This window comes from Ursus arctos, unplaced genomic scaffold (genome assembly GCF_023065955.2).
Source record: "Ursus arctos isolate Adak ecotype North America unplaced genomic scaffold, UrsArc2.0 scaffold_14, whole genome shotgun sequence".
NCBI classification, from domain to species: Eukaryota; Metazoa; Chordata; class Mammalia; order Carnivora; family Ursidae; genus Ursus; species Ursus arctos.
The window spans coordinates 30,117,121-30,140,004 of record NW_026622808.1 but is presented as its reverse complement, the minus strand read 5'-3'; the positions used below and the strand labels follow the sequence as shown (position 1 = coordinate 30,140,004).

The following is a 22,884-nucleotide window of genomic DNA, read 5'->3' as shown; positions in this document are numbered from 1 at the left end:
GCCGGCATAGCCCCACCCCCTGCCCTGTCTGTACCCGGATGCTGCTCTTGGCATCCAAGGAGCACAGCGGAGTTCAGACCCATCAGTACCTCCCCCACCCTGGGAGTGTTCCTGGTTTATGCTTCCAGATCCAAGTCCCAGGAATGCAGAAAGGGAAGGGAAGGGCCTTGGGAAGATTGGGTGAGTGGGAGAGGTGCCCGGAGTGGCCAGTGGTTATCTTTGTCCAGATAGGGTGAAGGAGGCTTCTGGGTAAGACTGCGTCCAGCCAGAGTTGTGGGGCACACTTTCTCCCGTAGACACACTTGCATCCCTCTAGTCCCTAAGTTACATTATTCCGTTTCTTCTTGGGATAATAATTCCATAGTATTTCCACAATAATGATGGTATAATGTCTGTAATCACAGTGTGATTTTTTAATGCGTTATTTTAGTCAACGTGAAAGTAATTTATGTCCAGTAAAGGAAAATTGAAATATCAGAGAAATCAGATTTTTTGAAAATTTACCCATGTTTCCTGCCATGGAAGGGTGATTAGCATTATTTACATGTTGGTACATTTCTATGCCTAAGATTTAGTTTGGCTTGTGGAGCAAGAGGCTCTGTGTTTGGTTTTGTCTGACTGATTCCTTCCTTCAGTAAGTAATTTATCGCGGGCTGTCCACGGGTCGGAACTGTGCTAGGTGCTGGGGAAATGTGAGTAGTGATGGAGCTTACAGACAGGTGGGAAGAACAGGTTAAACGAGAAATTACCATACTGGCGAATGGCCACAAACGTGGAAGGAAGGCAGTGGGGCTTAGAATTATGAGCAGAGTAGAATCTGGTGCCTTCTGTGCTCACCTCCTTTTCATCCAAGCCCTTCGCAGGCCTCAGGTGATTTCTTATCCGTCTGTAAGCTTAGTAGGGTATATGCTGTCTGTTCTCCTCTCTTGAAGGCCAGGGCCCACCCCTGGCTCAGGTCTGCCTCTCACTAGGGGTGCCCAGCAAATCCCTCTTGCCCGGCTGACAGTCTCTTAACACATACGGGTTATACGCAGTCTTCCTCAAGGCCGTGGTTAGTGGCTAAAGCATATTCTGTCAGAGATTCAGTTCGTAATTTGTCACTGGCTGGACTGACCCCCTTGATCCTCCGGTCAGGAGAGTTGCCCGAGCATATGGTTTTGGAGCTCTGCAGTTTTCTGCATCCGGGTGGGTTTGTGCTGTGTGGGCACAGGAAGACACAGGTGCTCCAGCCGAGTTCTCGAGTGTTCAAGCAACTGTCCCGGAGACTGCCCGGAGTTCCACACATGCACTCGCACCTCCTGGATAGTTTCTCTGGGCTTTCTGGTGGCAAGACCTCAGGTACGGATGTGTGGCTCCTTCCAGAGCAGCTGCCCTGACCCTGTCCTAAAAAAAGACAGTCAGCTTCCCCCAGAGGCAACACCTCCCATCCACAGGTGTCTCGACCCTGCCCTCGTGGGCTAGTGGGCTGGAACCAGAGCCAGTTCTGTGTGTGGTCCAGGGGCAGCGACCTAGAAGCCTGGAATTGTTGGTGGGAGGGCGAGGGCCACGAGAAGGTTCACGAAGGGATGGCAAAGGCTCAAGTCTCCACTCCCTTTTACAAAATATCGCAAGCAAGAAGGAGTGTGTGGGAAAGATGACCGAGGCACGCAGTTGGTCAACACTTTAATTAGGTCTGAGGGGTTGGGTCGCCTCCTGAGCCTCTGTTCACGTGTTCATGTCTGCCTCTGAGCTGGCCTCTGACAGACTCCTGAGCACTCTCCTTGGCACCCTCTGGAGGCTCTGCCGAGGGCAGCCTGCCCAGCGCCAACGCTCCGGGACTGAGCCAGCAGGACCGCCGGGCCTCAGCTGCAGGTACCAGCCAAGTGCCCCCCACCCCCGCAGAGGTAGCAACTAGATTAGATGCTGCTGGGTGTGTGGGACCAGGCCAAGGCAATGGACTCTTCCAGAGAGGCTTTCTGCCTTCTGCAGATCTGAACTGCCCTTGTTCACATTCTTTCTTGGTCGGGGTGGAATTCACCACTGGTATGTTTCCCCTTGTTTGGGATTGCGGGGAGGAGCCCAATGGCCCGGCGCCCTCTCCGGGTCCCTTCTCAGCTATTGGGGTAGGAGCCAGTAGAAAAAATTCTGAAGACAGGGCGAGGTTGTCTTCCACGCCCCAAACCTCCTCCTCCCCCTTCGGATCCTTCTTTCCTTACTGTGACTCGTCAGATGCTGTGCTGCGCCTGCCAAAGCCGGTTTCTGGGCAACATTATGAATCTGAGTCATTAGCACGGGCGTGTAAATAAGCTTACAGGAGTCAGTTGGTGTCTTTGTATCTTAATTTGGGACGAAACTGCTCTCTCTATTGTTAGGGCATCTGGGCAGGTATAGGAGGAATCTGGAGTTTGGGGAAGGTTCTTTACTTCTAGAATAATACCGAAGCTATGACTAGGAACTCGGGCAATAGTCCCAGGTAATAATAATTTTTAAGAATGCATTTAGCCCCTGTTGCACTCTATCAGAATATCGGATGCTTTTAGACATGCTGGATAAGCTAAAACGTAATTCCGAGTCCGAGTCGTTGGCAAGAGAATCCAGTGTTCCCCCAAGTTTTAGGAAATGAATTTCTCTGGTATTTGAAAGAGCTTGCCAGAGATGAGCGATGGAGGTTTTTACAGGTCCTGCAGCAAGGACCCTGGGTTCATGGAGGCGATCTGCGCCTTGGGGGTCTTGGGAGGCATGGGAGTCCTGGAGTCACTCCCCTGGTGCTGAAGCAGCTGTGCGTGGCCAAGGCCGTGTGGATAGAAGCTCTAAGTGTCTCCTGAGTTACGAGAGCCTTCTGCTAATGGGTTGTCAGGATCGGGCTGCTTCACGTAATCTCTGTGATACAATAGGAAATAGATATTTGGTGTTTGTCTCGGTTCCCGCCACAGAGCTTCTGGAACCCTAGGAATTTCCTGAGTAATGGGACTGTCTTTTGTTATTCACGACAAGCCTCTTTTAACCACACCTGAGGTTATGCTAATATGGTGACTGGGTGGGCCCCTGGATCGCTTTGGGATGGGGCTCATTGCCAGAGGAACCAACCACGTGAATAGAGGTTTGGCCCTTTCAGCCCCACCCCAGACCTCTGGGAGCAGAGAGGGGCTGAAGATGGGAGTTGATCTCCAGTGGCCAGTGTTTAATTAGCCGTGCCTCTGCAATGAAACCTTCCGTTAAAAAGTCCTAAATGGGGACGCCTGGGTGGCACAGTCGTTAAGCGTCTGCCTTCGGCTCAGGGCGTGATCCCGGCGTTCTGGGATCGAGCCCCACATCAGGCTCCTCCACTGGGAGCCTGCTTCTTCCTCTCCCACTTCCCCTGCTTGTCTCTCTCTCACTGGCTGTCTCTCTCACTGGCTGTCTCTGTGTCAAATAAATAAAATATTAAAAAAAAACAGTCCTAAATGATGGGGTTCTGAGAATTTCTGGGTCAGTGAACAGCTGAAGGGCTGAAGGTAGGGGAACCCTGAGGGCATGGAAGCCCCACACCCCTCAAACCAACCTCCCCCCGCCCCAGCCCGCATCTCTTCCCCTTGTCCGGTCCCAAATTGTATCCTGTAAAATAAACGGGTCGTAGTGATGAGGACATGGAATACACGTGAGGTTCAGTGGGGGGGAGTCCGGAGCCGACGACCAAGAAAGAATTCTTGAGGCGTCTTTGGTGCACAATTGGTGGTTTATGAAAGCACGGACACAGGACCCGTGGGCAGAAAGAGCTGCTGCACCGGTGTTGTGAGGGGTGGCTGATTATATACCATGGGGTTGGGGGAGGTAAGGAAAAAGGGAGGTTGAGGAAATACTTTCATGTGTTAAAGAAGACTCACAAGATACCAGAGGCCTTGCCATTGTCAAGTTAAGGTTGTTTACCCCTCTAGTAAGGCATTAACATGAAGGTAGTTGGGCACTTCCTGGAGGCTGCAGATTATAAGGACATTTAATTGTATCTACATTCCCTTCCGGAAGGTAGGTTATTGGTAGAAATGCTTCGTTCTTGTAAACTGCTAAAGACATTTGTCTTTTTTTTTTTTTTATATTTATTTATTCAACAGAGATAGAGACAGCCAGCGAGAGAGGGAACACAAGCAGGGGGAGTGGGAGAGGAAGAAGCAGGCTCACAGCGCAGGAGCCTGACGTGGGGCTCGATCCCACAACGCCGGGATCACGCCCTGAGCCGAAGGCAGACGCTTAACCGCTGTGCCACCCAGGCGCCCCTGCTAAAGACATTTGTAAAACTGAGGGAGACTTAAGTCTTGCAGGATTGTGGTATCTATAGGTTAACTATTTCTTTTTTTTTTTTTTTTAAAGGTTTTATTTATTTATTCAACAGAGATAGAGGCAGCCAGTGAGAGAGGGAACACAAGCAGGGGGAGTGGGAGAGGAAGAAGCAGGCTCATAGCGGAGGAGCCTGATGTGGGGCTTGATCCCATAAGGCCGGGATCACGCCCTGAGCCAAAGGCAGACGCTTAACCGCTGTGCCACCCAGGCCCCCCTAGGTTAACTATTTCTTTGTCCTTTAGGGCAGCCAGGAGTGCCTGAGGAATGTCACCTACATCCCATGGTGGGGGGGGGGGGGGGATTGCGGGGTGTCAGTTTCTGCTTTGTCCTCAGCTTGCCTTCTGTTCCCTCATCAGTAGTAGTGTTTTTCCAAGTTCTGTGAGCTGTTCTAGCAAATTATCAAACCCGAGGAAGGGCTCATGGGGACCCCGAGTCTATTTATTTTATTTTTAAGATTTATTTATTTATTTGACAGAGAGAGACAGCCAGGGAGAGAGGGAACACAGGCAGGGGGAGTGGGAGGGGAAGAAGCAGGCTCCCAGCAGAGCAGGGAGCCCAACGTGGGACTCGATCCCAGGACCCCGGGATCATGCCCTGAGCCGAAGGCAGATGCTTAACGACTGAGCCACTCAGGTGCCCCGATGGGGAGCCCCAGTATATAGCCGGTTGGTCAGAACTACAGGGAGCAGCAGCCTGGGGCTTGTGACCAGCATCTGAAGCCAGGGACGTCTTGTGGGCAGAGCGTTTGACTGGTGGGGTCTGCACGAAGTCCAGGGAGTCAGTGTCAGGATTGAATTGAATTAAAGAACACCCAGCTGGAGTCAGAACTGGTTGTCGGTGTGGGGAAAAGCCATACTGTTGGTGTCAGGAGTGTTGTGAATAAAAACTCTCTCATCCCTCAACCAAAGGGCAAGTTTATCTGGAGACACAAGAAAGTTGACCACAGAGTGACGAGAGAGACGGTGCCTCGTTCTGTGCCTTCCAGGGATTCATAATGACCTCAGACCAGGGAAGAGGGGGGCAAAGCGCTAAGAGCCACCCTTCCCGTGTCCAGGAAAGTAGCATCCTGATGGTGACCATGATCTTCAAAGGAAACTCCAGTCCAACTTCGTGAAACCCTGCGAGGTGGGACCCGTGTCCGCGGTGGGGAAGCCCACCCGGGCCCACCAGCCCCAGCAGCTAGTTTCCTGGGGCGCGTTACCTGGGTGGTGACTCAGGCATTTTGGAAAACCAGCTTACGTCATCAGTAGCTGGGCCCAGCTCACCCCGTGACCTGGGAACTTGGCATCAGCGGAGCGCGCTCCGAGGGTCAGGCAGAGGAGGCCTCCCGCGTGTGTGCGGGCACTGGGCAGCTTCCCCAGAGGGCCAGCAAGTCTTGAGCCCGCTTCTGCCTGTTGAGGCCCGTCATGCCAGGACGCCACTTTGGTCTGCAGACCTTGTTCTCTTCCTGGCCAGGCCTCAGAGAAGAGGGCCCGGCCAGAGCCTGGGTGAGGCCACTCGGCGTGTTGCTGGAGTCGCGGCCTGCCCTCTTCGACGGGTGTGGGTTTCACCCTAGTTTGAAGCATGCACACGCACCCGGGGGGCTGCTTTTGAGGACCTGGGGAGTATGGGTCGTCTTCCTCTGAGTTTATTTCTCCCAGAAACGACAAGGCCCTCCGCTGACCACAGTCAGATGAGAGAACGAGGGGAGAGAAGCAGCCTGTGTGCTCCCCTGAACCCCCCCCCCATCCTGGTGCCCTTTCCTCTTTGGGTCTCTTCAGAGACTTCATCCTTACTTTGCAGGCCGGGCACAGCTCGGTTACCACCCTCTCCCTCGCCCAGGCAGCATTAATTTTCCCTTCCTTAGGTCCCATGGCATCTTTCCGAATTCATCACAGTGCGGCCTGTCTTGTTGAGGCCCCATTCACGATCTGTGAGTTCTGGCAAATACATGTTTGTCAAACACATACCGTCCCATAACCACCACCATAAGCAAAACACAGAACAGAACCGCCTCTCCCAGTTTCTGGAGACTCTGAGAGTCAAGCCCTCCCTGCACACCCAGGCCCTGGCAACCACCCAGGGGATCTCTCCCCCGCATTTCGCCTTTGCAAGAATAGCCTGCAAAGGGAATCATCAAGTACGTAACCTTTCAGGCTGGCTGTTTTCACTCTGCAGAAAGCATTTGTTGTATGTATCTGTGGCTCAGCCCTTTTCATGGCTGAGTACCCATCACTTTTTGTTCATATCTCTGTATGGACCTCTCCTGCCGTTGTCCAGATATCTGGATATTTTTCTGTCTTTCTCCTTGGAGCACAGCTCAGCACCTCCAGGGCTGGATGGTGCCGTGTGTGCCTCTGTGTCCCCTCCCTGCCCAGAGTAGGCACTTTGGACAGAGCGTGGAGCTGGGGCAACTGTGCGTTGACAGTGAGGACCCTCGACTTTCTCTACCTCTCTGGGAGGGACAGAGTGTCCTTCTGGGCAACAGAGCCCCTGCAGAGATGTCTCTGTAGGGCCCTGGCTGGTCCCTGCTTAGGCGCTGTGCTCCTCAGGTGACCTGGAGAAACTCCCAGGGATGGGCAGGCTGGCTTCTTGAAAACCACTCCCACCCTCAGTTTGCTGTCTGTGATGGGCGGGGTGCTATCACTTGTGAGGGGGCTTTGGAGGGCACTCGGTGGATCCCCTGTGTCTCTTGGGCTCCGTGTCAGGAATTGCTGAGAGTGTGGTATTCGTGTGTGCCTGTCTTGCTCCCCCTAGGCCCGAGAAGCCCTCTTTGGGCCTTGTTTGCCTGGAGTCACTGCTGTGCTGGTTTTGTTGGTTAAAAATAGGCCTTGGCATATCCGGCCCCAGCGGCCCTTCTTGCTTTCAGGCCTACGCTGGAATGCTTATGTAAATATTTGGAGGAACTTGAAACCTGGGACCATTTCTACCCCAGAGCCTTCTCTCCTGAACTCTTGGAGAGAGAAGGGTAATATGGCGGCGAGAAAGTGAGGACCAGCGCATGTTAGAAACACTCAGGGTGGCGGCACATTATTTGGGAGACGCTAGAGGGGCGGTTCCTAGAAGCCCGTGGAAGTGGTTGGTCATTTGCAGTAGTGACGGTAGCTCAGCTATAAATCCGCAGGGTTTGAATCAGACTGACCAGGGTTCAAACCACAGTTCTACTCCTTACTGGCCTATGGCCTTAGACAAGTCACAGGAACTTCTCGAACACCAGGCTGTCCTTTGCACGTTATCTACTGCACTAGGGGGATTGCGAGATTAAAATGATCACGTGTGTCAAGCACCTAACAGGGCCCAGCACCTGGCACACAGTAGTCCCTCCTTTAGTGGTGGCTGCCCCTATGGCCACCTTAGCCTTGCTACCGGCTTTTGCCAGCAAGCATTGCACAACCTTGCATCGGACAGCTGAGGAAAGAATTGGAGCTTCTAAAGGAGGGACAGGAGAGTGTCCCAGTGCGTATCCAGACTTCTCCCCAGTGCCACTCATGTCTCCTCACCTCCGTTGGTCTTTAGCCAGTACTGTGTCCTTAGATCACTTCAGCAGCTGCCCGAACAGGGCCGGTAACTCAGGACTCACCAGCTGCAAGAGGACTGTAACCAAGCTTAAAATAGAGACGTGTCCTTTGACCGGACCGAGGGCTGCGCAGGCCCCCAGTGCGGGCCAGGCGGTGTCTGCACAGCCAGGCCGAGCTGGATTCTGGGCAGCTGGAGCTGCCGAGCCCCCACGAGGGAGCTGCTTCCCCCACCAGGCAAGGCCGGCTTTCCTTGATCCCGAAGCCCCAAGGGTCCTCAGCCTCCCGCCTCCCCCACCGCCCTGCCAGAGGTTACTGACCGTCCCTCAGAGGAAGCAAGCCTGGGGAGGACATGGGGCTGGGTGGGGGGAGACAGGGGTCTGGTGGTGGGCAGCTCTGTTGGCTCAGCAGGCCCTCTGAGTGTGGGTTGGCCTGGTTCAGGCCTTGGTGTACGGGGGGTGAGGGGAGCCCCCAGGAGGCATTTCTAAAGGTGGAAGAAGAGTGAGGCTGTCCTGCCTAAGAGGGTGGAAGAGGAGAGAAGCTCAGAAGGAACGAGTCATGCTGCCTTTTAAGCCCCAACCCAGGTCCTTGTGTCTGAATATAAGCAGGTCGGAAGCTAGCCAGGGGATGCCCACCGAGCAAGGCACCCACAGAAAGGTCAAGCCCTGCCCGTTGAGGGAGGACACCGAGATGGGGTGACTTTGTGCCCGGAGCACGCTCCTGTCCTGCTGTCTTCACATTGTGTCTGTGACTGCTTCCCCCATGGCCTCCTTCTCCCCTCGTACAGGTGCCACCATGGGGTCTGACCTCTGCTGATCGGACCCGGGCAGGAGGCGCACAGCCGAGAGAGGCGGCCTGCAGCCAGTCGAGATGGCTTCCCCCATGGCAGAGAGCCAGCTCCAGAGAATCATCCGCGATTTGCAAGGTGCGGCGGTTTGGGGGGTGGGGAGGCATGTGGGGCTCGGTTGTGGGGGAGCTGGGGCTGTGCTCCTGCTGTCATCCTGTCATCCTCGTCACGCGGAGGGGAGTAATGGGAGCCCTCGGGACACATCCTGCGGGAGTGCCCACCCCGGGTCAGGCTGGGAGAGCTGGGCTGGCCCTCCTCTCAGAGCACTGTGAAGCCAGTTTGTCAACAAAATCCAGTACCCTTTTCTGGGTCTGGTTCTGCTTTCAGTGTGTGTGTATGTGTGTGTTTTCAAGCCACCTGTTCGGTCTTCGGCTGAATCACGAGCCTTCGGGCCGCGGTGGAGTTGGCTCATTTGGGAAGGCGTGTTCTCCCTCCCTTGGAGCGGGATGACCAGGCACCCGTCTTTCTTGTTTTGCTGTCCTCCCTAGTCCTGGCAGACGGACAGCCTATCTCCTGTGACGCACTGTAATTCTGGGCTCGCTGCCTCCTGGACTTCCCTGAGCTCAGCAAACCCACCGAGACTCGTAGCTCTCATCGCCCTGGAGAAGGGCAGGCCAGGGGAGGGGCACAGGGAGTGCAGTAGCCTCAGGAGGAGAGCCCAGGGCCCGACCTCACCCTTCTGGGTGATGTCCCAGGGGTCAGAATTCTGGCATGTTCCCCCACCCCCCAGATACCCGGGGCGGGTCTGCAGGCCTCTGTGGAGCTCCAGCACGTTGGCTACCGCACGGTCTGAAGCTGACCGCTTCCTGCGTGTTGCAGGGATGACAGCAATACCCTCCCGACGGGCTTAAGGTCCAGGCTCCTACCTGCTCAAGCACAGTGATGGCCAACTGCAGTCTGTCACACCCAGGGCCACCGGGCAAGTGGCGGCCACCGTAGGCTTCTCATTCTGCAGGTCAAAAGGCGCTGAGATAAAAATTGCTCCCAGGCTTATCTCCCCATTTAGATAGCATTTGGGGCCTTGAATAGCTAATCATCACCTGGCATTTCACATGTACCAGACACTGTCCTACATGTGCCTTATGGATAATGACTCATGGAGTCCTCGCATTTGGTCTGTGAGGTAGAAACCATTACCCCAATTCTGCAGGTGCAGAAACAGGCACAGAGAAGTTCAGTGACTTGCCCAAGGCCACACATCCAGTTGGGCGGAGCCTGGGTTTGCACACCCACCAGGTGCCAGAGTCTACATTCTTAACCACACCAGCTTACTTGTGGCTAAAATATTAGCTGGGTTTTTTTCTTAAGCCTACACACACACACACACACACACACACAGAAGCAGAGAAAGTAAAATGACAATCTCTGCAAATCTGAGTTCACCACTGGCCTTGAGAAGTCTCTCCACAAAGTAGGCCTTCTTTTCTGCGTGCCAGTCTCTGGTTCTCCAGGATGACTTTGGGACCCAGAGGTCTTTACTGGGAGGAGAGAGAGAGGAAGAGAGGACCCCCCCACCCCTTAGCACTCCTGATCCAGGGAGGAAGGCAGGCGTTGGCATTTGTCCAGGTAACCTTTGCCACCCCACATCCTGGCTGGTCTGGTCGTCCCTGACATCCCAAGGCCGTCTCAGTGTCCTGCACGCAGCCCACTGAGTGCTTTGAGACACCACTCTCTCAAGACCCTTCCCTTGCATGTGTTGGGAACTGGCTTCACGAGCACACGAGAACTCTGTAGCGTGGAGCGTGGGAGTGGTGCATCCCTAACTGAGGTGTCCTTGGGCACTGCTTAGCCTTCACGCCACTGCAGGGCAGCCCGCTCTTCCTCCTGGTGACAGCAGTGTCACGGGCCTTGGGGTCAGCTCCTGGCTCTGCCTTTTGACCCTGGAAGGTGTTGGACAAGTCCCGTCATCTTCCCAAGGTCCCAGCTTCCCTCACGTGCTAGGTCAGCTTGACGACAACACCCGCTGCTCGAGATTGTTGGCAGACACAGATGTGTAATTCACAGAAAACTGAGATTATTCATAAGTGATGAATTTGGATTAGCAGAGATTAGAGCTGAAAACTTCATATTTCATACGCAAGGCTCCTTCTTTCAAAATTTCAGGAGTTCCCAGATCATGCTGTGAGCGTTAACTCCACCTGAGGGTGGGGGAGAAAGGCTGTGCGTCTTCCCCGGTCCCTGGCCGGGTCCCTCCCCGCCTCCCCCCGGCTCTGGATGCCAGCCGCAGCAACCACTTCTAGAGGGTGCCGCTGGACAGCAGTCACTTGGTATAAGAATCAGTCCCAAGAGCCTGTCTTCGCCATTTGCTGACCTCTGCCCGAGAGGTCAGCGTCGATTAAATTTGAGCAGCTTAGGCTCAGCTTCAGAGCTGGGCAAGTCTGCTTTCCAGCTATGGTTCTAGAGAGCCAGGGGCTGGGGGCTCCTCCTTACGAGCCGTCACAGAGCAAGATGGTTTTGTGCAGCGTGCCCCAACCATCTCAGCCGGGGGCACTCTTCCCAGTATCTACACACCGATCCCAGCTTCTCGCTGTCCCTCTGTGCCACAGCAGAGGCTGCGAGCGAGAGTACACGTGGTTTTCCCTCTTCTCTGCCCAGGGAAGCCAGTTGTCTTAGAAGTGGAAAGGCGGGCTCTGGAGTCAGAAAGCCCTGGAGAAACCAGGCTTCTGATTCCAGCTCTGCCGTTTGCAGCCCAGGGTCTTTGGCCAAGTGCTCTGACCTCTCCCAGAGTTCCTTATCTGCCAAACGGGGATGATGATACCAACCTTCGTCATTCTCCACTTGTACTCTCCCCCTCCCCCCCATTTTAACAGCTCTGCAGTTGGGAGCATCTTAAAACCAGTTGTGTGTTGAATTTGCGTAAATAAAGCCATGCCCGCCTCGCAGTGCCGTATTAAATGAGAAGGACATGCACAGGCCTGGCCCCCGGTGGGCACTTAGCTCACAGAAGCAGGTGTCATCGTTGACATTCTTGGGATTGTTCTCATTACTCTTATTTGCACATTCTGGGTCTTCCTGAAGCCGGAACTTAGCCTGCACTGAGCAGTAGGGTTATAGTGAAGGACAACCAGACACAAGGCCAGAAGGAAGGCTAAGGCTGTCTGGAAGTCAGTAAGAGGGGCCTGCCGAGTGACTCATGCACAGAGCAGACCTTCGTTGGCCAAATAACTGCACGCGTATTACCAGGCCCACTTACGTGGTGGGCCTACAGGGAGGACCAAGAAATGAGCCCCGTTAGGGAGCAGCGGTATTGTACCTGTGGGCTCTCGGGACACCTGAGCACCTTCAGACTCAGCACTCCCTCCTTCTAGGGTCACATCCCACTTTCTGCTTCCCCGGTGCTCTGCCGTCACTGGCCGCTTACTCCTCCTGCTTCCCGTGTCATTCTGCTTCTCTCTCTGAGGCCAGTTACGTGTTCCTGTTTGTTGTCTTAAAGATGCTGTGACCGAGCTAAGCAAAGAATTTAAGGACGCAGGGGAGCCCATTACGGACGACAGCACCAGCCTGCATAAGTTTTCTTACAAACTTGAGTATCTCCTCCAAGTAAGTGACTCCTGTACTGCACTGATCTCTGCTCTGTTCTCTCGGTTCCCTCTCGGGTGACTCATCAGCATTCAGGATGTGGTTCAGACAGCTCGGGGAAGCTACGAAGCCCTCCTGGTTAGACTGAAGGTCGGAGCAGTCCCCGGTCGCTTGGAGCTTGAGCCTCCGAGCGCGAGCCTCTGGAGAATCGGAATGTTGCCCCTTAGGATGGTTGTGGGCATCAAGAACGTTCTTTAGAGATTTAGGTCATCTTGAGGCAAGTCACAAGGCCATTGGCTAGCAGGGATCTTAACTCTGGGGCAGTCGCATACCCCTTTGAGAGTCTGGTGAAAGCCGTGGGATCTCTCCCCAAACAGACATGCCTGTATGGGTACACACCCAGTCACTCGCTCTCTGGAAGTGTGTGGACCCTCTGAAGATGCTCCAGAAGCTCCCATCTTAGAGCCTTGCTGCTCAGAGTGGTGGGGTCCACAGACCAGCAGCCTCAGCATCACCTGGGAGCGGGTGAGAAATGTCTTCTCCGTGCCCACCCTGACCTGCTGAATCAGGGCCTCTGAGGTCAGCCCAGGAAGTTTTGTCTGAACGTGCTCACAGTGTCATGCTGATGTCTGCTTGCTTGGAGAAGCACGGATCTAGAGAGTTCTGCAGATGCAGAAAAATATAGGCAATCACTGGAGGCGGGAAGGAAATGGACCAAAATGTCAACAGAAGTTATCTTAGGGAGGGAATGTTAGGCATTATATATATATATATATATATATTTTTTTTTTAGTTTTATCAGGATTTTCTGACAATCTATGTATCTTAACTTCCCTAACCAGAAAAAAAACACTATAAAATGTGATGTTATAGAAAGACGCACCTTTATCCTTTTGACCACGGACGTGTGCCACGTCACATCCCAGCAAGGCCCGTCTAGAGAACGAGCGCCTGCTGGAGGCGACGCCCCGACGTGTTGAGACTCTCACCTTTCCGTCCTTTTTCAGCTGCTTCTGTTTTACGCTGGGACACGATTTATGGACCTTTCTCGCTTTCAGTCAGCCCGTTTTGGTTTTGGATTTGAAACGACTCATAGCCAGCATTAATGTGATTTATTACGTCTGTATTAAAACCGTGTTGAGACTTGAGAGTAGCCAGGGTAAGATGTCCTGAACTCATTTCCCTAAGTTGAGACAAAGCCGAAAGTCTTCATGTTGCCTTCAAGGCTTTTCTCTTGTACGTCCTCATCCTGTGTGAACAGCCCCTTTGGTGGTCTGCCACCCAGCTCTATGCACAGAGCGGGGAGCTTTCTGGGGGAGCTGTTCCTCCTGAATCCCACTAGCTGTGTGACCCTAGCCAGCTGCCTAACCTTTCCCGGCCTCGGTCTCCTCATCTGTAAACTGGGGGTTGAAACACCCTCCCTCCTTTGCCATTCAGTAAAAATGGCGCTCGTAAAGGGCCTGGTCTGGGACAGGTGAGTAAGAAGCCGTTGCTGTTATCGATCATTGAAATGGTGGGGTGATCAGCCACGGGCCTGACCCTCCTCTGTCTCCGCAGTTTGATCAGAAGGAGAAGGCTACCCTGCTGGGCAACAGGAAGGACTACTGGGATTACTTCTGCGCCTGCCTGGCCAAGGTGAAAGGAGCCAATGACGGGATCCGATTCGTCAAGTCCATTCCGGAGGTGAGCAGAGCAGCCAAGGTCCTCGCATCTTCGTCTCGCTGCCTTAAGCAGCCCTTGCCCAGATCTGTGGTGCAGATAGCTCCGTGAGGAGGTGGGGGTGGCCGGCTGGTGAAGAAGTAAGAAAATGCGGGCGCACGCAGTGCCCAGGGCTCGCTCAGGGAAGCCGCCAAGCAGGGGATGGCTCGGTCCTGCCTCTGTTCAGCAGACCGCAAGCGTGCGCTCTCGGAGCGGGCTGCTCACACTGAGGCTGTCTGCGGGGCCCACGGGCGTACAGCACGGGACGCGGCCGCCTTTTCAAAAGAATTCGTTCCTTAGATGAAATTCTGAGAGTTTACTAGGTGCTTTCCCTATAATTTGTTCAGGAAACTTGCACTTGTAATGAAGAGAGTGATGTGAGACCTCAAGGGACATTTCTTAAAATGCTGGTTATGCTCAGCTCGTTCCCACATGGAGTTCTGAGCCCCTTGAGCAGACAGCCAGCGCTTTGCTGTTTTAGAAAACCCTAGAACAACATATTCTCCCCCCTCTCCTTTCTCTTTTTCTCTTTCTTCTCCCTGCCTCTCTCTGTCCATCCTTCCGTCTCTCTCTCCCTCCTTTCCTCTCTCCTATCTCTCTCCTGCCCCGTCTCCTCTCTCTCCCTCACTCTCTCTCTCTCTCCTTCTTTCTCTCTCTTTCCCTCTCTCCTCTCTCTTTCTCTCTCTCCCCTTCCCTCGCTCCCCCCCTCCCCCGGCCCGTTCAGCCTAGTTGCTCTGGGAGTGAGAAACTATGCACACTCAGGAGTGAGTAAACCCCTAGATCTTGGGCGGGAGGCCTAAAGGGTTTCTACATTTCGTCTCTCTTTTCAGCGTCTTGTCAGTATGTTTGGAGTCACTTTAAAGCCGGCCGCCGTGCTCCTTGGCCGGCCTCCCACGAAGGCCACAGAGTCAGGTGCGCTGAGATCTCCTCCCGCTCCCTGCCAGCTGGAGCCAGATAGGTTTCTTCTTCTAGAGAATGATGGCGTTAGGTACGCTGACAGTGAGGGCCAAGCATTTTCCATGACATCTGAGAAAATGAGGAAAGACCTTGGAAAAGAGTTTGTTCCTTGGATTTCTTTCACGTCCGTGCAGCGTCACAGTGTTGTGAGAACTTGCCTGGCGCGACCATTGGGTCCCTGACATAGAGTGTCACACACCTGGAGAGGGGTCTCATCTCCTCTCCAGAAGTCTGGAAGAAGTTCTTAGTGTCACTGTCCTGTCCTCCACTCCTCAGAGCAACAAAGGCCTTTGACTTTACGGCTTCAGACAGCTGAAGTCTGGAAATAAGTTTAGCTTCGTCCCCATGGCCCAGGGTTACAAAGTGCGTAAATCTCCTTTCCGCATAAGGCACAGACCTTTAGACAATGCAAGGCCAGGGAAACTGACCCCTCGAAGCAAAGAGCACTCCCTGCTTGCACAGACAGTGCTGGTGTCTGGTGGCTGCATGGGCTCTGCCTCCCACGGGCTCCCCTTGCCTCATCCCTGTGGAAGGCTCTGCTCTCCGGGGCACTCTTGGGTGGAATGACTTGGAAGGGCACTGGGCCACAGGGCTGCTGGGTATTCCGGTTAACTGTCGTCATCAAGTGTTGTCCAGGCCAGAAGGTAAAAGTTAATGGATAAGAAGCCTTGCTGGGCCCCTCAGGCCCTCATGGGGCGGGAGGCAGCCTTTTGGGCTAAAACAGACTAAGGCTATAATCAGCCACTTACAGAGGTTCACAGTAAGCTCAGCCTGAGCTGTGCATTTTTCCCCCGAGATGGACAGGGTCCGAACCAGGGTGCAGCGTGGCGTCAGGCTGGTGGCACAGTGATCTGGCTGAAAGCAGAGTCCACTCTCTGCAACCTGCAGGCCTCCCCTTCACTGCTATCGGGTAGCTTCTTGGTATAGTGCAGATGAGTTTGGGCCAGATGCCAAAAATTTAAGGAATTAGGTCATGACCCTGGACCCGTGATCTCAGAACATCAAAAATAAAAAAGCTGGGCAGTATTTTCACTTGCGGTACGAAGACACTGTGGATCCCCTCCCCCAGAGGGCGTTTCAAGATACCTCTTAAAATAAAGAGCTCCGTTTATATGTACATATGTCACATCAGTTTGGTTAATAGGGCTGATTAAAGACACAGCCTCAAATGTTTGCCGTAGAAAAAGTCTTCATGTTCTAAAGGCTGTTACAGTGGCCATTTTGCTAATAAGGACAAGGCCATCCCTTGGGAGCTCACGGACATGGGCTGTCGTGGGAGGGTCTTACTAAGTTCCATAGGGCCTACATGTGGACGTGTCCATCTGACCAGCACGCTAGGCTTCACAGTGCCTTGCTCAGCTGTTCTGGGCTGCCCTGAGTGTGCTGGGCGTCACCACTGAACACTCCGTTCGCCCTCGATCATCAGTGGAAGAAGTATTTGGACACGGGGGTGTCCCCACGATTCTCCCCGGGGCGTCTGCCCTGACCAGCCCTCCGCAGGCGTGCCATGATGGTTTTTCTAAAGCCAGTGTGTCTGGCTGCCACCCACCTTCGCTTCTGGGTGTCCTGACCATGCCCCGGGCCCACAGAGCGCACACGGAAACATGGCTTACAGCCTCTCTACTTCGTGACATTTCACACCTTTTTATTTTTTTAAAGTGACTTCATACCATGGTATCGTTTCCTTGAGTCAGCAGTAAGAAGACCTACAACTCTGAGCTCAGAGGTGCTCTAGACCGGGGTGTTTACACCTTCGTTAATATGTCAGTGCTTAGGGTGTACCACACACTTCCTGTCTCAGTCCAGTGCCATGACTGGTTTCTCGATAGTATGGGGTGTTAGGACCATCTGTCCCCCGTCCCCCGCCACCCAAGTTAAACATTTCTAACCCTCGAAGAGGTGAGGAGGGTGTGTGGGTCTTTACTTACCCGACCCAGACCCTGAGCCTGACAGAACTGGTAGGTTGAGAGGTTTTGAATTCCTGCCCACTTATCTTAACTTCTGGGGCTGACTCATTGGGAATGAGTCCTATTCGGCAAACTGGCCATGCGTGCCCATCGCTGGCAGAGCCCTGCTGTGGCAGCTTCGTGGCACAGTCTCTGGCCAGCACACCCCACCTTCCAAGAAGCTTCCAGAAACCTCTTTAGAAGGGTTTGGCACTGTGTGGTGAGGTTTCAGTGGCAGGCCTGCACCTGGACTCTCCTGTGTTGTCCACCTCAGACTTCCTGAAGCAGAGCCACATGCATTTGTTCTTTACCCTGGTTTGACCAGACCACCTAGAGACACCCCTGCTCTCCCTCACCTCCTGGGTCCCCTCTGACTAGGTGCAGTGAGCTGGCATATCTGAAGCAAATCCAACCAGGAAAGCACTGACACATACAGATTTTACTGAGGGTTTCTGAGAACACCCAGAAGGCCATCACACATCCATCAGAACTTCTTAAAGTCCCCCTGACGCACCCCTGCCCTCACCCTCCTCTCTCCTCCCCCTCCCGCAGGGGCTCCAGGCCAACCTCTTGGCCTCTTCCCACGCGCCTCTTCTCCCAGCACCTCAAAAACAAGCCCAGACATTAGCCAAACTAAGACCGTGTCTCGCTCAAGCTCACTTGTGGTGCAAGGAGCCCTTCATTGACCTGCCTAGTTTTATTCTAAATATTCCAAATTAAATCAGACAGTTTCACATGTGACTCGAAGCCCAGAGCTTCTGATGAAGCAGGGGAGGGAGAATGACATTTCCTGGGGCACCCAGAGCCTCTTGTGAACAGGTCTCCCTTGACTCGTTTACTAGAGTCTACAGACTGTTCTCAGATGGAAGCCTGCAAGAAGTCTGCCTGCTGCAGGCCTTGCCCTCTGGGGTGACGGGAGGCCATGGCTACGCGTGGAGTTATGCTAACAGCCCTTCTTTTCAGCATCATCTGCTTTTTCCAGCTCCGAACATCTCTGGGAAAAGGAAGGGCGTTCATTCGCTACTCCTTGGTGCATCAGAGGCTGGCAGACACGTTACAGCAGTGCTTCATGAACTCCAAGGTGACCAGGTAAATGCATGGCGGCGCTGGGGTTTACCCAGTGAGCCCGAGTCCGCTCATTAGTACCGGGGAGCCCCCAGCGGGGGAGCCGCCAGCCGTCCTCCGTGCACGTCGGGCGGTAGCACGGCATGCTCACCGGTGACGAAATGAAGCTCAGAGGGGTCGAGTGCCTTTCTCTAGGCCCCACCGATGCCGGGTCGCCAAGCAGGAGCTTGGATCCAGATCTCTGCGCTCCTGATGTCAGGTGGTCTTCCCTCGTGGGTGGCATACCCTCGGTGCCTGCCCTAATGAATGGGCAGGCCCCCACAGCCACCTGGGGCAAGTGGGCTGCTGTCCTGGGCTCTCTCAGCAGAATCAGCTGTGGGGTTTTTAACACCTCCAAGCCCGAGGCCTCACCTGAGACCCCGAGTCAATGCCTGCCGGGTGTATCAGGGCTCTCCGGACGTGGTGGTGGGCAGCCAGATGGAGCCCAGGTTGTCGGTGGGCTCAGCCTTTGTGTGGCTGGTGCCAGAGCCTGGTGGGGGGAGGGGTAGGGAGGGAAGGGATTGAGCATGTAAATGGGGTGTCCAACAAGGAGCTGCGGCTTAGGCCCCTCACAGCCGAACCTCTTTGGGTTTCCTGGCAGCCTTTTCCAGCGCTGCCTCCCTTCTCCCCAGGGAGTGTTCTTCCAGTGAATCAAAGAAATCACATGGGGATTTAAAAAAAAAAAAAACCTGGTTGGGGGAAAATCCTGTGTTTTGTCACCTTAAGATTGATTTGCATAAAGACGTATTTCTGTGCGTGTGACAGACTCTGTGAATTCACGCGAGTTGAGAACTTCCGCACGTTTGATCCGACGGTTGTTTTGTTCACGGTGTTTGGTGAGAACCGTCCCCGGCAGCTCGACTTCCAGTGCGCCACCTTTCACGGACGCCAGCCCAGTAGCTCTTTACACCCCACAGTGTGGCCTTTCTCAGTTCTTACTGCCTCGCGTGGTGCGACCACCAACCCCTCACAGGGCGACTCTGTGGTGTATGGACCTACCCTAGCCACGAGCTCACCAGCCTGTATTGAATCCTCTAAACGGAGTAGAAGATGGGGTTATGTTTCACAGAGGAAGTGTTCTTTCCCCTCTAACTGCCCCCTTCCTGGCAAATAACAGATTTAAGTTTTCTCGTATCCTTTCTGGAGAATAGATACGATGTAAATAATAAGTGGATAAGCATCTAGTTCATTTCAGTGATTTCCTTGAAGAACAAGCTTATTTGGAAGTTATGCGCTCCTACAGTGAAAATCAAATTGGGGTGTGTGTGTGTCCCCCTGTCTGTCTGTCTGAATTTAACTCATTAGTAACCTGAGAATTCGGTAAGGGAGAGCCGTATCAAATTCAGTCTTTCCTTACCTTTATTATTCTTGTCACCGCTCCTTTTTCCTGCTTCCCTGCAGTGACTGGTACTACGCAAGGAGCCCCTTTCTGAAACCGAAGCTGAGCTCCGACATCGTGGGCCAGCTGTACGAGCTGACCGAGGTTCAGTTTGACCTGGCGTCGAGGGGCTATGACTTGGACGCTGCCTGGCCGACATTTGCCAGGTATTTTGAAGGATTTTTTGGTTGAAAAGACAGGGGAAGGAGATGTTTGAAGTTCTAAAGGTCGCCACCAGTCTACTCAAAACAGTTCGGTCACGCAGTAAATGACATAAGGCTTTGCAACTCTTACGCCTGCTAATTTGCTAGACTTTGTTGAGTCGTGACTAATGTTTTGTAACATCTGAAGTCTCCAACCCAAAACTCTCGAAACTCTCCTGACTCTCCTAACCGGCCGGGTGGTATGAGTCAGTGGAGATGCATATGCAAAACCTGAGGTTTTTTCAAGTGTGTTAAGGGATTTGGGGGTGGCCAGCGGGGAGCCAGTGGGCTTTTTCCTGGTCCTGTTCTTGCAGACTTACCACGGAGACCTTGCAGGCAGTGGAGAGGGAGCTACAGCTCACCCACGGAAGGGTTGCTGGAAAAGAGCACTCACCTGCCACCCCAGGAGGGTGGGGACTCTGGGAGGGGACAGGCTCAGACAGTGGGTGACTTACCCACAGTCGCCCAGCACCACCAGGGTGTCAGACTCGAGTTCAATTACAGTTCAGCAGTTTTGTTTTTTTTTGAGAGAGCGTGCACGTGAGAGTTTGCGCGTGCACATGAGAGTCTGCGCATGCACACATGTGTGCACACATGGGGTGGGAGGAGCAGAGGGAGAGGGGGAGAGAGAACCTCAAGCAGGCTCCATGCCCGGCGCAGAGCCTCGATCTCATGACCCTGAGATCATGACCTGAGCCGAAATCAAGAGTTGGCCGCTTAACCAACTGAGCCGCCCAGGCAACCCCCAGTCCGGCCTTCTTTGTTTTGCTTTCTGTTAATACAGATTGTTTTAAATGTCAATTTTTATATTTTTTATTAGGAAATGTTTTCTGTGGAGAGGAAAGTCCTGAATATGATGACGCCCTTGTGCCGACCACCAAGATGAAAAGCTAACATTCTGTCATATTTACTGCACATGTCCTTTTTAAAACTTTTTAATTTTGAAATCTTTTCACAATTACAGCAAAGTTGCCCCTTAAATGCCACAGAGCATTCATCCAGCCTTCACCTCGACTCCCCAGTTACCAGCATTTTACTACGATGTTGTATCACTCTTTCTCTTTATCAGTACATCTTGCTTTATTCCCTAGGCCATTTGAGGAAAAAGTTACAGACTCGATTCCCCTCGACTCCGCAGTACTCACTGTGGACTTCAAGTCAAGGACACCCTCTTACCCTCTTACATATAACCTCAGTGCAGTTATTAAGATCAGGAAACTAACATGGATACAATGCCACCTTTGTACAGCCCCTATTCAGATTCTAAGAATGATCCCAGTAACGTCTTTTATCATCCCGGCGCCGGCCCAGGAGCACATGCTGCGGTTAATGCCAGTCTCTCTGGTCTTCTTGAATCTGGAACAGTTTCTCAGTCTTTGTCTTTCACAGCGTAGGCGTTTTTGAAAAGCACAGGCTGGTTACTTTGTAAAATGTTCCTTCGTTGGAGTTTGCGTAGCGGCCCCTCATGGTTAGGGTCAGGGTGAGCATTTCCGGCGGGAGTACCCGGATGTCATGTCGTCCTCGGCACGTTATGTCCAGAGACACACGATGTTGATTTGTTCCAGCACCGGGGCCGTTGACCATGACCATGAGGTTAAGGGGGCGTTTGCCAGATTTCTCTAAAGTTACTGTCTCTCCCTCTGTAATCAGTATGTTTTTTACAGGAAGATACTTTAATATTAGGTTGTTGGGGTGCCTGGGCAGCTCAGTTGGTTAAACGTCTGCCTTCGGCTCAGGTCGTGATGCCAGGGTCCTGGGATCCCAGGCTCCCTGCTCAGTGGGGAGTCTGCTTCTCCCTCCCCCTGCTCATGCTCTCTCTGTTGCACACACTCTCTCAAATAAATAAGTAAAATTAAAAAACAAAAAGATTCTTTTTCCTTAATATGATTTTTGTGAGCTCTGTGCCCAACGTGGAGCTTGAACTCACAACCCCGAGTTCAGGAGTCGCACGCTCTGCTGACTGAGCCAGCCAGGCACCCCTGTGTCTGTCTGTCTGTATGTATTTATTCATTTATAGCAGAGTTGACTCATGGATTCTTATTTTATTCAGTGGACTATGTTCTGTCACTGTAATCATTTATTTTGATGCTTATTTGGCCAGCAGGAGCCCCTTTGAGCTGGTTCTTTGGTGGTGTTTTTTTGTTTCTTTGCTTTATATGGAAATAAAAGGTCACGGATCCAAATAAAGCCCCACCCCACTGTCATGCTGTCCCCTAATTCCCATCTAGAAGTAATCACAGCCCTGTGTAGTTGACACACGTCATTCCCGAATATCTTTGTGTGTCACTAAATGTGTATCTATACATATTTTATATGTGTGTGGTTTTATTTTGTATGTATTTATAAATTTTGCCTACATTGAATCGTAGGTAGCTATCCTTTTGCAACTGGCTTTTCTCATTTCACGTTGTTTTAGATTTTTATCTGTGTTTGTGCATGGCTTTCTATAGCTGTAGAGAGTGGGTCGGCCAGCCACTGCCCACAGACGGGGGCGGGGGGGGCAGTCACATGGCTTTCCCGGTTCATTTACCTGTTGTCCATCGCTGCTCTCCTGCTGCCACTGTAGCAGGAGTTGTTGTGACAGAGACCAGAAGGCTGGCAAGCGTAAGGTCTGTCCTGTCTGGCCCTTCATAAGAAAAGATTGCCGATGCCCGGCGTACAGCGTTCTGTTGTACGACTAAAGCCCACTTTGTCTGTTTCCCGGTGGTACAGAGGTATGAGGCTAGATCTGCCACCGTCACCGTTCCAGTGTTGCCCCCAAGCACGCTGTCCCTGTGGCTTATCAGACTGACTGCTGCTTTTCCCTCACTAGCAGACACACTGTGACGGGCACCAAAGATGTAAAGAAGATTTCAAGCCCGAATTGGGCAATGACATGTCCACTTAGTTCTCCTTTGGCAGCAGCTGGAAAGGCCTTATGCTGACACTTCGCAGTGGAGCCCGTCAGCTGCAGACCAGCGTACATGTGCTCTTTGGTAGAAGCTGTTGGGTTTTTGCCTCTGTACACTCTCTCTGGGAGGGCAGTGCCCCCATCCACCACCTGGGTGCCTTGTGAGAATCGAGGCCTCCGTGTGTGTGCGTGTGTGCGTGTGTGCGTGTGCGTGTTTCCTGCTCTGATGCAGCTTGTCTGTCCCGTGGCCCCGCAGGAGGACGCTGGCCCCCGGCTCTTCTGCTTACCTGTGGAGACCCCCCAGCCGCAGCTCCAGCATGAGCAGTTTGGTGAGCAGCTACCTGCAGGTAACGCCAGAAAGGCTGGGGATTTCCTCACCAAAGCGTGAACCAGGCTGTGTGTGCCCTGGCTGCTCGCGACTCGGGGGGATGTTCTCAGACACCTTTGCCCCAACCTGAGTAATATGAACCCTCCGTTATCCCCGTTATTTCCTAGAGGCCGGGTTTTTATGACGCAAGAGAATTTAGGCCTTTTATTATTTTTTTAATTTTTATT

General features: G+C 53.1%; 1 protein-coding gene across 8 annotated transcripts in view; it reads left to right on the top strand.

Annotated features, from left to right (window-relative positions):
- Positions 1–22,884, top strand: part of FYCO1 (FYVE and coiled-coil domain autophagy adaptor 1) — a 75,074-nt gene that overhangs the window by 3,437 nt on the left and 48,753 nt on the right. The window contains exons 1-7 of one of the 8 annotated variants that reach the window (XM_048226868.2): positions 538–1,851; positions 8,575–8,712; positions 12,068–12,174; positions 13,711–13,836; positions 17,737–17,843; positions 19,260–19,403; positions 22,586–22,658. In XM_048226868.2, coding sequence (XP_048082825.2) covers positions 8,658–8,712; positions 12,068–12,174; positions 13,711–13,836; positions 17,737–17,843; positions 19,260–19,403; positions 22,586–22,658 — 612 coding nt within the window. In that variant the 5' untranslated portion in view covers positions 538–1,851; positions 8,575–8,657. Of the gene's footprint in view, positions 1–537; positions 1,852–7,234; positions 8,099–8,574; positions 8,713–12,067; positions 12,175–13,710; positions 13,837–17,736; positions 17,844–19,259; positions 19,404–22,585; positions 22,677–22,884 lie in introns of those variants that run through there. The other 7 variants (XM_044384799.3, XM_048226867.2, XM_044384798.3 and 4 more) reach the window with 7 other exon arrangements.